This window comes from Anomalospiza imberbis, chromosome 2 (genome assembly GCF_031753505.1).
Source record: "Anomalospiza imberbis isolate Cuckoo-Finch-1a 21T00152 chromosome 2, ASM3175350v1, whole genome shotgun sequence".
Lineage (NCBI taxonomy): Eukaryota > Metazoa > Chordata > Aves > Passeriformes > Viduidae > Anomalospiza > Anomalospiza imberbis.
The window spans coordinates 45882281-45897797 of record NC_089682.1 but is presented as its reverse complement, the minus strand read 5'-3'; the positions used below and the strand labels follow the sequence as shown (position 1 = coordinate 45897797).

The window sequence follows — 15517 nt, the reverse complement described above, 5'->3', positions numbered from 1 at the left end:
CAGATGCATTTCTTTACAGCCATATCCTCTATTTCTGTTTCTTAAAATACAGAATACAACAGCAAAATGCATTCTCTGCCTCAGTCATCCCAACACACAAACAAGTTACAGAAGAGGTCAGTCAGTTTTGACATAAGTGTCATCACAGTAGCAAAAGGTTTCAGACTTAACTTTTCACTCCTGCAAAAGTGTCAGTAGCAGGAACATTGTTTTCTAATAAATGCGAATGTCACTGGAACAATTAAAGCTAGGCTAAATCCAAATTACACCGTCGGTACTTCTTCCCCTAAAAAGTCATTTCAGTCATTAAAAGCACTCAGCTTGAATTCACAGTTGAGAATTTGTCTTTGGAGAGATTTATAGCCATGACTCAGACCATCCTGCTCTAAGTCCTTATAGTCAAAAAAAAGTAACTTTGGGTGTCCTAGAGAAAGCTGCCTACTGAAACAAATCACCAAGTTGATTTTGTGCTGGCATACAGCAAACAATTACCTTGCCTTATGTAGCATCATATAGCTTGGGTCAGCCAGACTATGGCATTACAGAGGTAGGACAATAGACTAGGAATGACTTATCTTTTTCATAATTCTGCACTAAAATAGCTCCAGTTTGCTAAGCCCCTTCAAGGTATCTTGCACTTCAGTAACAGGCTTTTGAGCTCAGATAATACAGAGGGTTATTTGCTATCAGTGTGTTCAGCTGAGCCTCTCAATTTGATTCCAAGTACGGATACAGTACACAGATCCCTCAGCACATGGTCCTTGTGTTAGCAGAGCACACAGCAGAATACCTTAGTCTTACACTTGCTACAATTACAGTCTTACACCATGTCATAGCCTTACATTTGCTACAATTAACATACAAGATTCCTCGATAAATATTTACTAAACTGGAACATCCTATAATTGATGACTCAATTTCTGCTCCCAGGAACTCCTATAAAAGTTTCTACTCCTAGAAGAAAAAGCCTTTGTTTTGGTCTCACTTTCCCAAACGAAATCCAATGACTAATATCAGGCTTCTCCCTGCAGCATTCACTCGGTCCTTGCACAAGCCTGAGAAAGAATAAAACCAAAAATTCAGCAAGGAGAAGGCCATACTTGATTACGTGGACAATCCATTGTTTCCTGTTCATACAGAGCAGCATTCATGTTTATGCTTAATAACATAGAGCAGACCCACATTTCAGAGTAAGTACTTGCTCGCAAATTAGAGTCAGGTGGCCAACAGCCACCTCCATTTCCCTCCCTTTGTCCCCAGGAGGATGTCTTCTAGAACACGTTTAACAAAAGAGCAGTTATAGATCCACTTCAAATTAACATCTGTTGATTTTTCTCTAGCTACTCTTTATATTCCCACCTGGTAACACGTAGCTCAAGTAAAACAGATTGTGTGTCTAACTTGTAATAACATTGACTGTAGTGAGTCAATGACCCCAAACAACACTCATATCTTACACTATTTCTAAAGAAAAGCAAAATTTTGCTAATTACTCCTGCCTTCACCACTCCGCTCCAGCTTCTGTAAATCAAAGTCACCACATGAAAGAGGGGAAAGGGCACAAAGTTGCTTTGATACGGATTGCTAAATGCTCAAGCAAAACCTAGTCTTCCTCACTTAAAATTAATGCTCTCCAAAATGAAAATGTGGGACAAATGCCTAGTAAATCAAAAGCCAACTATCAGCAAATAGGAAAAAGAGAGTTAGGCGAAGGAAGGATGCAATAGAGAGAGAACATTTCACCACTTTTCAGAATACACCTCATGTTATATCTACACTTGCTCCCCACCCCACCAAGAGAAGGAGGAGGGGACACCCCAGCTGCTCCGGCCTCACGAGGTGCTCAAGTTCAACATAGATTTTCACGGTGTTATTCCTGCTGCAACTCCCACCTTTAGTCTGCTCCAGATCCTTAACAGGCACAGAAGTAGTTTTCTGGGAGAGGAAACACCACCTGACTCCCCCGGGAGAGAAGCACAGACCCCTATCCCCAGGCTTCCTCTTGCCTTCCTACCAGCCTAAGAGAAAGGTTCTCTAACTGCCCCTTGCCTCAGGGACTCCCCTTCCATCAGCTTGGGGACTCTACCTCAGGTACCCCCAGACCTCGGGGTAGCCCCACTGACACCTTAGGAGTACCTATCCACCCCTTTACCTCAGGGAGTGCCCCCGTTCACCCGAGGGAGCAACCCCTGTACACCTCAGGGAGCACCTCTGAGTTCGGGAAACATCTCCCTTCACCGCAGAACAACCCACATCTCAGTGAGCACGCCCCTGTATACACCTCAGGGCATCCCACACCTAAAAGAGCGAATCCCCTTCACCTCAGAACACCCCACACTTCAGGAGACACCCTTCTCCGCCTCAGCCCACTCCGAGCGCCGCCCCCAGGCCCCGCCGTACCTGCTGCGAAGGCAGCTCCACATGCAGGGCGCGGGCGGCGGAGCCGGGCGGTAATGCGGCGGGACTGGCAGCCGAGGTCATCCTCACGTAGGGTCCCCACTCCACTCCCCCGAGGGCGCCGGGCGCGCAGGGGTTAATGGCGGCAGCAACGCCGAGCCGGCCGCCCGCTACGGAGCCATATTACCGCAGTGCCGGGGGGCGGGCGAAGCGCCGCCTCCCGCACGCCCATTGGTCCTCGCGCCGCAGGGGCGGGAGCCCACACGCCTTCTCGAGTTACGACTGGCTTAACATGACGCAAACCAACGCCCCTCCGCGCTGGCCCTGTCAAACCGCAGGAACGCGCGACGGCGTCGATTAGAGCGCCCGCTTCCGGAAGGCGGGACGGTTCCCAATTACGGGCGATGATTGGAGAAGATCGAGTTTGATTGACAGCACGCCCTCCGTCACGTGTGCGGGAGCTGTTGTCATCACGTGGTGGGACGGAAAACAGTTCAGCAGAGGGGAGGGAGGAGCGGTCGCTATAGCACCCGGAGGGGCTGCGAGGCTAGGCCCGACTCTGTGGATCGGCAGTGGTGTCATCCTCAGCATCCTCTCCATATCACTCCGACCTGCTCAACATCATATCCACCTGCCCCAAGTGACACCTGCCCCAAAACAGGACAGCCTGCCCGGTGTCACATCCATCTAAGTCATGTTAATATAAAAAAGACCTTGGGCTGTTGCAGAGGGTCCAAAGGAGGGCCATGAGGACAGCGAAGGGTCTGGAGAGCCTTATAAGGAGCTACTGAGGTCACTTCTTTTGTTCAGCCTGGAGAAGAGGCTGAACAAGAAGAGTAGACCTCATTGAGGTTCTTCAGTATCCTCAGGAGGAGCAGAGGGGCACGTACCAGTCTCTTAACTCTCGTGTCCAGTGATGAGAGCTGAAGGAATGGCCTGAAGCTGAGTCGGGAAAGGTTTGAATTGGATATTAGAAAAAGATTCTTCATCAAGAGGGTGGTTGACCACTCGAATAGGCTCCCCTGAAAAGTGGTCACAGCATCAAATCTGACAGAGCTCAAGAAGCATTTGGACAATGCTCTCAGGCACATGGTGGGATTGTTGTAGTGTCCTACACAGGGCCAGGAACTGGAGTTGATGATCGTGATGAGTCTCTTCCAACTCAACTTATTCCATGATTCTGTGATTCTATGAAAGTTCCCCACATCACATCCCCTTGCATCACATCACACCAACCTTCTCCATAGCACATCCACCTGCCTCATGTCACCCCAACCTGCCTCATATCACCCCGACCTGCCCAACAACAGACCTGCCTGCCCCTCATTGTGCCAACCAACCCCATGTCAGACAAACCCTTCCCACAGGATATGGACCCATCCCATTCCATGCCAAGCCATCCCACAACAGGCTAACTCACCTAACATCATACCAACCATGATGCCTAGACACAACAAAGCCCAATGCAACCATCCCCTTAGCACCTACCTCCATCTCATCCCAACCAGGCAACATCCATCCTGAACAGCGGAGACCACGCCCACCTGGAACTGCACCATCCCCACATACAGTACAGCTCTCGGAGCACCAGTCATGTGCCTGTGCCCCACCAGGGCCATCCATCCCAACAGCACTCTGCAGCACCTACCTAGTGTAGGTGGTCGTACTCAAGATGCCCATCCCCATGGCACTTGCAGAGACCATCAGGGACTGAGCCAAAACACCTGTCCCCACACTACTGGGAACACCAGTCCTGCCATCCCTGCAGCAGCACTGGGAATGTCCCTAATACATGCCACAGCACTGGAAATGCTTGTTCCCACTGGGCCAGGCAGCTCTGAAAGGGTTGAGTGTGCTTTGCAGTGCTGGAAAACCCCATCCTCTGCTCCTCCTCTCCTCCAGTCCTCCTGTCTTCAGCACCATGCATCTCCCACACCATGGAGACCATTCTGCTGGAAGCCCAGTAAGCCTTTATTCACCTGCAGTACTCCTCGGTTTATAATATTCCATGCTGTAGTGAGGTGTTTTAACAGCGTTGTCTTCAGCACCTATTTAGGTCTAGGGTATTCAAAAGTGAACTTGTTAAAGATAAGAAGTAAAATAAAATCTAGAATGGAAAGTCAAGTTTTCTGGGGTTTGATGGCTATCCTTGTGGCATGAAGTCATCTTCCATCCTGCTCTTTCCTTTGCAGCTGCTCACCATGGTCTGCTTTTCTCCAAAATGCTTCCTAATTGAAATGGAGATGCTAAATTTTTTTCTGGGTGATTCCTTGGTTTATCGCATAGTAACACATCTATATGGACTTCTTTTCCCAAATTGTTTGATTCAACATGTAGGCATCAAATACATTCAGTAACCTCAAGCTTAAGTTTTGGACATCACTGAGCCTGGCGTATGTGAGTACTGGATATTACTGTCTCTGATCAGGAAAATTAAATTAAAAACAGTGGCCTTTTTTGGAAGACCTTCTGGGAAAAAGCACGTCTCCATTTTTTTGCTTCTGATGAAAAATAAACCTTTCTATTTCAGTATTTTCTATAGCCAGTTTTCTATTTTCAAGCACCCAGAGTCCTGAGACATGCTGAGATCAGGAATTTCAAACACAGTCATTTTGGACCTGTTTTATCAGTTTGATTCACCTCCTGGTTTCTGGTTCAGTACAAGACACATTCTCCTTCCTTTTAAGCATTCCATCTTCACCTTGGATGCCTGAAACTTGATTTTTAGGATGAAATCTGGGGGGTTTCTTTCCTCAAGGTGTGAAAAATGCATTCAGAATGACAAAATTTTCTAAATTTTGAGAATGCTTTCTGCCTTTGAGGCCCTTGATATGTTTCCTCCAGAGAGCAAAACTATTTCTAGCTTAGACTTAGATACAAAATCAAAGAAGATCACAGCTGTAAGAATAGTTTTTCCTGAGATAAATCACTAAAAACAATTTATGGAAGCAGTGGGAAGATGCCACTGCTTGTTTGCCCAAAATATAAAAATCCCAAAACATCCTTAAAAAATAAGTCCATTCTCAGTTCTGTGACTGATTTTCCCCCACTTCTTCACCATCTCCTTCTACAAAAAGTATGTTATCAACATTATTCTCATTCTAAATCAAAAACCCAGCCACATACCAGCTACTAGGGAGAAAATTAACTCTATGCCGGAGAACACCAGGACACAAATTTACATAGTAAAATTTGCTGAATTTTAAGTCCATATGTCATTACCATAGCAGGATTTTCCTACTTTTCTTCTTTTCCACAGGAGCAGACTGTGATGATAAAATAGTGATGTTTAAAAAAGTCAAATTATTTATTTACCATAGCAGTTCACCTGCCATGTATATGGCGATTGCATTGATGTAGAGAGACTGCTTGATGTAGACTGAGAGCTCTAACTCGCAATTCAAGGACTAAAAAGTAAAATATTGCCCAGAGAAAAATTCAAATATGACCCCAAAACCCACGTGGATTTATTGCTGATTTTGTAGCAGTGGAACTCATACAGCTGCAAAGAAGTCCTGGCAGATTTCCAGTTCACACCAGCTCAAGCTTTGGCCTTATTCTAAATTTCAGATTTATTGTTAGGTTTTGTTATGTCTGCATGAAAAAGAACCATTTCCAAGGACATCATAAAATGGGAAGCTTGTAGGAATAAGGTTTCAGATTTACATCTGATTTTCATGAGTTTTGAGAGATTTAGTACTTGCCTTGTATAGTTCACCACAATGATCATTCAACATTATGACAGCCATTTAATAACCCAGATCATTCCTGAAATGTAGGGCTTACAATAATTTGTTAATTAATTAGGATTGTTGGATTATTTTAAGCAGCGTATTTGCAAGCTTCAGCTTGAGAGTGTTTTGTCCCTAATTATGAGCAATCACTGGAGGCAGTAATGCTGGAGCAGTACTGCCCAACTCATGTATATGGCATTACATGGGACCCTGTGTAATTTACTGATGCCCTAGGAAACTGTCATTTGAATTTTTTAACCAAATCAAAAGGTTGTCATTTTTAACCAAATCAAAAGGTTGTCAAGGTTCCTGCAGTGTGTTATCATAAAAGATGAAGTTCCTGCATCTGCAGCAAGTACAGCAGACACACCACTCAGGTTGGGCAGATGGGGAGGTTATGGATGTGGGATGCACACAGTGCTCCCACATCCATAACCTCCCCATCTACCCAACCTGAGTGGTGTTTCTACTGTGTAGAGGGAAGGGATGGTGTCAAGAGGGATCTGGACAGGCTGGAGAAGTGGGTCTGTGTGAACTTTGTGAAGTTCAACCAGACCACGTCCAAGGTTCTGACAGCGATTGATGAAAAGAGATGTGGACTCCATAGGTTGCACACATGAAGCCGTTTATTGATTCACAAAGCTAAGCTTATATACCTTTTCAGCAATTACTAAAAATAGCACAACTATAACATTTATGTAACTAGGTAACACTGCTTAATTCAGAGCCTTGTACTAACTAGCGCAGGTATGTGTTATCTCACGTAAGTTCTGCTTACCAAGCACATCATACCAAGCACACTGCTAACTTCTGCATTCCTTCTTTGAGGTTCTGCTTTCTGTTGACAAGGCTTGCAGCCTACTAATGCTAACATATCCACTTCTGTCGTGAGCTGGACAGTGCTCCCAGCTCAGCTTTCTAGCTGTATTCCTACAAGGTCCTGTACATGGGTCAGGGCAATCCCAAGCACAAACACAGGCTGGACAAAGAATGAACAGGGAGCAGCCCAGGGGAGAAAAATTTTAGGGTATTGATGGGTGAGAAGTTAAACAGGATTGACCATGTGCACTGAGAGCCCAGAAGCCCCCATGTGTCGCTGCTGAGGCAGGGACGGAATGAAAATACTCCAATGGTTCAGACGGCAAGAGAATAATCTTTATTACAGGAAGTAGTGCTCCTTTTTATAACCAGGATTGCTAAGGTGAAGTATGATTTGTCTCAAAGCGAAAACCATTCACACCACTGGTGCACTATGAATAGCACACTGTGGTAGAACATATCTATAAACAACATGAACAGAAAGAGAGGTAATAATTGTTTTCATTCCTTCTCCTAACTTTCCCAGGCTAGGCCTGGGAGAATTCTCTCTCTTTTCTCTCTGACTGAACTGAGAATATCCACACCCATGTGCTGGACTGATCCCGCAACAAGGGCAGTAGGGGAAGGGGCTCTGCCCCTCTGTCCTGCTTAGGTGAGACCCCACCTGCAGAGCTGCCTCCAGCTCTGGGGCCCAACATTAGAAGGACATGGAGCTACTGGAGCAAGTTCAGAGGAGGCCATGGAGATGTTCTAAGGGCTGGAGCACCTCTGCTCTGGAGACAGGCTGGGAGAGCTGGGGCTGTCCAGCCTGGACAAGAGAAGGCTCCAGGGAGACCTTAGACCCCCTGCTAGTGCCTAAAGGAGCTGCAAGAGAGCTGGAGAGGGACTTTGGACAAGGGCCTGGAATGACAGAATAATCCTAGTGGGTCCTTTCCAACTCAGAATATTCTGTGACTCTGTGACAAGGGGGAATGACATCACATTGACCGAAAGCAAGGTTAAATTTCAAAGAAATATTTCCCTGTGAGTGGTGAGGCCCTGGCACTGGTTGCCCAGAGAAGCTGTGGCTGCCCCATCCCTGGGAGTGTTCAAGGCCAGGTTGGATGAGGCTTGGAGCAACCCGGTATAGTAGAAAGTGTTTTTGCACATGGCAGAGAGCTGGAACAAGATGAACTTTAAGGTCCCTTTCAATCTATGTCAGTCTGTGGTTCTGTGATCTTCAGTTTTCTTCAGATGAATTCAACAGTCAAAAACATCACCAGATTACTGACTCTGTCTTGTGTTTATATGTTGTCTAAACTCACACTAGCAGCTCCTCACTTTGACATTATGGAATACCAGATGGCATTTCTTCTGGACTTTTTTTTTTATTCTGGAAAACAAAGCCAGAAGATAATTAAAATTACTACTAATAAAACTTTAAAAATCAATTTTAATAAAATCAGGTAAAGACTCCTGCAGAATGAAGTGTATTTTTGAAAATACTCTGGAGAAACCTGGATGAAGTGCCAGTAAGGAATTGCCAGAAATTACATTAGAATATTTAATTGCCATTTCTGGAAGCACTACTTTATCAGTAATCTTTATTCACTGAAGGTGAGATATATGGACTCATGTCCTTCAAAATGACATACAGGGGAGAGATACTGTCTGCAAGTTATTACAGATATTATTTAATACACTTTATTGCAAATTTTGTCAGGGTAGCACCTTTGGGAATGGAAGAAATGACCTTGTGGCTAACAATAATTCCCACTTCTGCCACAGATCAGGTCAAATATGCTTCTTATTGGGGTATGAGATCATTGCAAAATCACTCCAGTGAGACAACATACTTCACGAATGGGTAGAAGCATTCCAAATGCAGAGCAAAATACTAAAATACTTGAAGTTTGTGAACTGTTTAAAGAGAAAAAAGGACAAATTCTGCACTGAATGCACATTAAATAATGTAATTTACAGCCATAGATGTGGGGTTAAAAGAGTTTGTTTAGCTTTGCTTTGAGAGGGATCAATCTTAAGCAATAGTGACTAAAACACGAGACTGGTTTTGTGAGCATTGAACTCTGCACCTGTTTGTGTCCAAGCTATTTCTTAGGATCTGTATTTCTAGTTGCAGCTGAGTATGTTTGCTCCCTTCACAGAGGTTATTTTGAACTGCTGTGAGACACTTGCAGCTACCTAAGGTGTTCTGGTAATCCCTAGGCATTGTATCAGAAGCTCACAGTGAAAAAGCACAGTAGAGGCACTTGGTTTTAAATTAATAGTAATATAAGTCTTTAATGCAATAAACTGCAAGGGGGACAGTACTAATTTGCAATTGGCCATTGTTTGCACTTTACCGTCACCACCAGCTACATAAATATGGGGGTATTAAAACTGATTTAATGAATTTATCAGAAGTCTCCTGAGTGTCCCATTATAGATAAACCCCACCTCAGACAGAGACACTTCATTGTCATTTTTTACACACCATCAAGCTGTTTAGGTCACATTATGTGTGCAGAGGAGATCCACTTTCAGTAAAAGACATTTTCAAGTCAGCTCATAATATATATATTATAATATATATATAATAAAATAATAATTTCCACGCAGGACACAGAAGAGGACTCCTGGTGCTTTGGAAGGCAAATGATGCTTAGAATATCTGTTACTCTCCTTAGAAGGGCTATTATTTACATGGAAGAAACTTCCTTCTAAGACTCAAGCACGTATTTTAATTTTATATTGTGAATGAGACAGGGAAAGTAGTGAAAGGACTAGAGCACAAGTGTGACAAGGAGCATCTGAGGGAGCTGGAGGGCTCAGCCTGGAGAAAAGCAGGGTCAGGTGGGCCCTTCTCCCTCTCTACAACTCACTGACAGGAGGGTGGAGCCAGGTGGGAGTCAGGTTCTTCTCCCAGGGAACAAGGGACAGGACAAGAGGAAATGGCCTCAAGTTGTGTGAGGGGAGGTTTAGCTTAGATATTGTGAAAAGTTTTTCATGGAAATGGTCATCCAACCCTGAAACAGTTTGTCTAGGGCAGTGGTAGAGTCCACATCTGTGGTGGGATTTAACAGATGTGTGCATGTGGATGTGGCACTTGGAGACATGAATTAGTGGTGGGCTGGGTAGTGCTGGGGGAATAGTTGGGCTCAATGGTCTCAAAGGCTTTAGAACTTACATGATTCTGTAATTCTATGAAACTAAATATATTTTAAATTAGAAGGCAATTAAATGAAGGAGAACAGCACATGGGGTCCATCACACCCACTGACCTCAAAGTGATTGCTACCACTGGGGATTACATTAAAAGCCCATGTCAATCAACCAGAAGATGCTTTCTGATTTCAGTGGGTAGATCAAGGCCAAAGGCCTTCAAAGTGGTTCACAACCAAGTAAGTGTCACAGCTGGTCTGTGGCTTGGCAATTAATTCAGCTATAAATAAGAAACCCAGCTCAGTTCCATAAACCGGTCCCTTGGTGAACAATGATAGGATACATTCAAACTCAAACAGGGACTTCACCCAATCACGATCACACTCCATCCTAAACTGCAGACATCACACTGGTCAAAGAGCTGGGTGGTGTTAAAACCAGACCAATCGGCGGTTTAAACCGAGGTGTTTCAAACTCCCTATATAAAGAAGATATGAACAATAAAACTCATTGTTGTTGTGTGGATCTCTGAAAGTGTGTCTGACCACCAATCCCACATAACAAATAACCACTGGGACTGCAGGCTGCTGCAAGGACTGTCTTCCAAACAAGATGCAAAATTCCTAAGCTCAAATGTAACTACAGTCATGAAATATCTCCTGATACATTACCATAAGTCCCTGAAGGAAACTTATTTCTGAATTCTGCTTGAAATAAAGTCCCTCCCTTTACTGCACCTGCATTTTCATCTTGCAGAGGTGGTAATGTGATTTTATCACTTTATCTGATGTGTCATGGTTGCGCTTTCCAGTCCAGAAGTGGTTGCATTTAACTTATGGGAAAAGTAAATCCTTCTTTTCAATATTTATAGAAACCTTTAAAGCTCTTTGAATGAAAAGTTTCTGCCAGATGAAAGCATTGATGAAAGCTAAATATACATAAGAAGAGGAAAAATCAGTATACCCATTGAATTGGAGCCTACTTGCTGTTAAGCCTCCCCAGGACAGCATTTGCACCAAAACTTTTCACTTTCATTGGCTATAAGCATCTCCCAGATAATAAAATGCCATTATACCACACCACCAAGACTTTCTTGATCTTTGACACTTATAAGGTATCATCTGTAGGTCATAATATTCTGACTGACTCTTCACTGATGAAACCTTTACATCTATTGAAAAGATTTTGGGATATCCATACCTTCTGATGTGACAAGGAAGAAGAATGGATGGGATCTATGGTTGCTGATGCTATATAGCCTATTTGCATAGAAGTATAGAACCACAGAGTCATATAGGTTAGAAAGGACCTCTCAGATCATCAAGCTCAACCATTCCAAAGATTTCACACAATGGCAGTATGACATTTTGGCACAGAGGCTAATATTGGCTCAGTCAAATGTGGCAGGAGGGCACTCCTGCCTGCACTGTGCTGCCTTGATCTAAGCACAGCAGAAAGCACACAGCAAAGCCAAAAACTGCTGGGGGAAAAAGCTCCCAATGTATGATTAGCTAGAAGTGTGGATCTGATCTAAGAGGAATCAGGGAACTAGTAAATAATCAGACTGTGGATATAGTTCAAATTCCCACCAGGCTTACATTATGGCCTTTTACAACCTGTTCAAGCATCTTCACCCCAAAAACCCCATCTGAGAGAAAAAAAGATAACCACAAAGCAAAAGAGAGAAATCCCTACATTAGCACTTTTTCCTGCCCTTTCAGCTGCCTGATGTGGGATTCCCTTGAATCTCTGGTAGAAGCAGGCAAAAAATGCCTATTTTTGTGATAGTATGGATTTTTCTTTAAATGGAAAAACTTATTTATCTAAGCTGTTGCCAAACAGAACCATTTTCAAGGGGATCATTTTATAGCATGAAGCTTTGAGAATGCGCACTGTAGAAAAATAATTTGTGATTCCTTGTGGTACTGCTGCTTGGGCTAAATTGACAAAAAGTTCATTCAGAGGGTAATGCATCAGTTTCAGGTTTCTGCCTCCTCAAAGGCGGCCATTCTAGTCTGGGTGAGTGATTTCTTGGCATTGCCACTTGGTGTTTCCCCAAAATGCTTGGGGGCTTTGTTACATTATCATGGAGTTACTGACAGGCACTTTATGGGGGCAGCACGTCCTTTCTGTTTGTTTTTTCAATCTCCTTCATTAGACCCAGGTCTACTTCCACATTGAATAATTAAAAAAAAACTGTGTACACACTACAAACAGCATTATTCTGTTTATGCTATGCTAATTAACAAGGGACTCAAAGCAAGCTGGTGATATCCCACCTTTATAGCTGGTGCTGTAGGAAATAAGGCTGCCCTGCTTCACAGAGAGAGAAAAAACAGCTGAGTAAATCCACAGAATCATAAAGATTGGGAAAGCCCCCTAAGACCGTTGAGTCCAACCATTCCATTCTGAGCCCACTACTAACCCATGCCCCCAGTACCACATCTATACTTCTGTTAAATCCCTCCAGGGATGGAGACTCTGCCACTGCCCTTTGCAGCCTGATCTAATGCCTGACTGCCCTTTCAGTGAAGATATTTTCCCTAATATACTATATAAACCTTCCCTGGTGCAACTTAAGGTTGTTTCCTCTTGTCCTGTCCCTTGCACCCTGGGAGCAGAGCCCAACCTTCACCTGACTTTATTCTCCTGTCAGGGAGTTGCAGAGAGTGCCAAAGCTCCCCTCAAGCTTCCTTTCCTTCATACTGAGCCCCACCCAGCTCCCTCAGCCACTTCTGGCACTCCAGCCCCTTCCCCAGCTGCATTCTCTTCTGTAGACATACTTCTGTCCCCTAATGTCCTTCTCATCATGAAGGGCTTAAAACTGAACCCAGGATTCACGTAACATGCTTAGGGTGCCCTATGGCTGGCAGTCAAGGAAGGGATAAATCACTGCAGGTGGGTTGCATCCAACTGCCATGCCTTTTCCATAAACTGAGTCATGTTCCCTACTGTTCTGTTTGCCAGAAGAAGACTCTGATTTGAGGCAAAGACAACAAAATAGGACAGTAACTATGTATAAACACATGAGGAAAAACTGGTGAAAGTGGAAAGTCCCCTCTTCCAGCCTGCAATGAGGGACAGATTTATCAGGATTCTTGCAGGTATAATGAGGAATGTTAGGAGGACAGGGAGATCTTAAAGAACCAGAGAAGTGCAAATGTACTTCATATATCAAGCTAAACAAAAGCAGAGGAAGGGGAAGTTGCTGAGCTAAAGGCAAGACAGATCCACAGGAAAGCAAAGATGCTCATTTCTCAACAGAGATTGTAAGAACAGCTTTATCAGGGCAGCAGCCTACCTCAGCCAAGGGAAATGACCTAGATAAGGCAGCAAGAGCATAGCAATTCCATCCTGACACAGTGCCAGCAACACACAGCATAAGTCACAGAACCAAAGAATCACAGAACTGTCATGGATGGAAAAGTCCTCTCTAAGATCACTGAGTCCAACCATTAACCTGGCACTGCCAAGGCCACCACTAACCCATTGTCCACAAGTCACATCCACTAACTTTTAGAAGACTCCTAGGGATCGTAATTCTACCATTTCCCTGGGCAGACTGTTCTAATGCTTATCACCACAAAGTCAGAGGTGATAATTTTAACTCCTCTTAGTGCTTAAGTTTATAGAAGCACAGAATGGTTTGAATTAGAAATGACCTTAAAGAGCATCCAGTTCTACACCCCTGCCAAGGGAGAGACACCTTCCACTAGACTAGATTACTCCAAGACCCATCCAACCTCACCTTGATCACTTCCAGGCATGGGGCAGCCACAGCTTCTGTGGGCAACCTGTGCCACTGTTTCACACTGAAAAAAGTTTTTTTCTTCCTAAAAACCCTTATGCCCTTATGTCACTGTGAAGCCATTACCCCTTGTCCTATCCCTCCATACCTAAAACTCTGGGAGCCCCTTTATGCACTGGCAGGGGCTCTACGATCTCCCTAAAGCCTTCTCTTTTCCAGGCTGAACATCCTCAGCTTTCCCATTGTGTCTGCAGAGACAGGCTGCAGCCCTCAGAGCCTCTATGTGGCCTCCTCTGGACTTGCCAGGTCTATGCCTTTGTGGGGACTCCAGAGCTGAAGGGAGCAGTGCAGGTGGGGCCTCACAAGCAAAGGGATCTCCCTTGAGCTGCTGACACACTATAAGATCAGTCCAAGATGCATTTGGCCTTCTACGCACTATTTTAAGAGACAATATGGGCTAGTACCTTGGGCATGAGCTGACATCAGGCAAAATTTCCCCTTTCATAGACTGGTAATAGCAAAAGAACAATGTTCAGTACCAATCTCTTGTTACACTCTTAGCACAGCCAAGAATTCAGCAGAGCCAGTCCAACCTTACAGTATGGAAAATCACAGGATATTCATTAGTATATCCCTTTTTGCAAGAAGGGAGCCTTGTTTGAAATAACTCTCTCCCTCCTCTGTGTTAGGGGGATTTCAGTCTGCAGCTATGCTTTGATCTAAAACATGATAATCAAAAACACTGCTTGGAAAAAGCTCTACAAGAACTGACTTCCTTCAGTTCATGGAATCCTCAAAGGTGGATTCCAGTGACATGCCACAAGAAGTTATAAGTGGTTTGGGCAGAGCTTCTCTTGCTATTCATTTCCAGGGAAGTCACTGGAAACACAACCTTCATGTCAGCTAGCAGACCACAGAGATACAAATCAATCCTACTAGGGGTGATGAAAAGGGGAAGCAACCAATGCATCAGGTTTATCTTCCTCAGCAGGAGACTTTAAAATTCCATTGGACATGCCTGAAAAGGGCAAAGATTAAGTTTGGCCTTCACCTTGGAGAACAGCAATGTCAGGCTGTGAAAGTCAGTCAGCACTGATTAATCACTTCCATGGTTCACAGGCCAGACCCAGCCCAAAACAGGTTAAACCCTTACTTGTTACTAGGACAACCCACATGAACTTTTCAGCACTGTGAGCTATTTCTGCAGCACTTTGCACCTCCAGTAGTAGAAGTCTGGGGGCTCTGACAAGAATAATCACAGAGTGGTTTAAGTTGGAAGTGACCTTAAAGCTCATCTCATTCCAACCTCCCTGCCAAGGGGCAGGGACACCTTCCACTAAACCCGGTTGCTGGCTTGGAAAACACTTCCAAGGATGAGGCAGCAAGGGCTTCTTTAGGCAGCCTGTGCCAGGGTCTCACCACCCTCACAACGAAGAATTTCTTCCCAATATCCAATCTAAATCTCTTCTCTATTAGGTTTATTGCCTATTTATAGAAGTCATTTGGCCCTTGTCCTGTTACTGAGCGCTCTGTATAGAAAGTCACTTTTTTATGAAGCTCCCTTTTAAGTACTGAAAGGGGCTGGAAGGATTTATTCACCTGAGGTCCAGGAATGCAATCCAGCTTTTTCTGTTCTAGGCAGAAACAAAACCCAAAGTAATCTGCTGTAAGGGGCAAT

General features: G+C 44.3%; 1 protein-coding gene across 4 annotated transcripts in view; it reads right to left on the bottom strand.

Moving 5' to 3' along the window:
• UVRAG (UV radiation resistance associated) overlaps positions 1 to 2570 on the bottom strand; it is a 97608-nt gene extending 95038 nt beyond the window's left edge. The window contains exons 1-2 of one of the 4 annotated variants that reach the window (XM_068180777.1): positions 2401 to 2555; positions 986 to 1055 (exon numbers count right to left, since the gene is read on the bottom strand). In XM_068180777.1, the coding sequence (XP_068036878.1) occupies positions 986 to 1055; positions 2401 to 2423 (93 nt within the window). In that variant the 5' untranslated portion in view covers positions 2424 to 2555. Of the gene's footprint in view, positions 1 to 985; positions 1056 to 2400 lie in introns of all 4 variants that reach the window. The other 3 variants (XM_068180779.1, XM_068180778.1, XM_068180780.1) reach the window with 3 other exon arrangements.
• Between the last annotated feature and the right edge of the window lie 12947 nt (positions 2571 to 15517).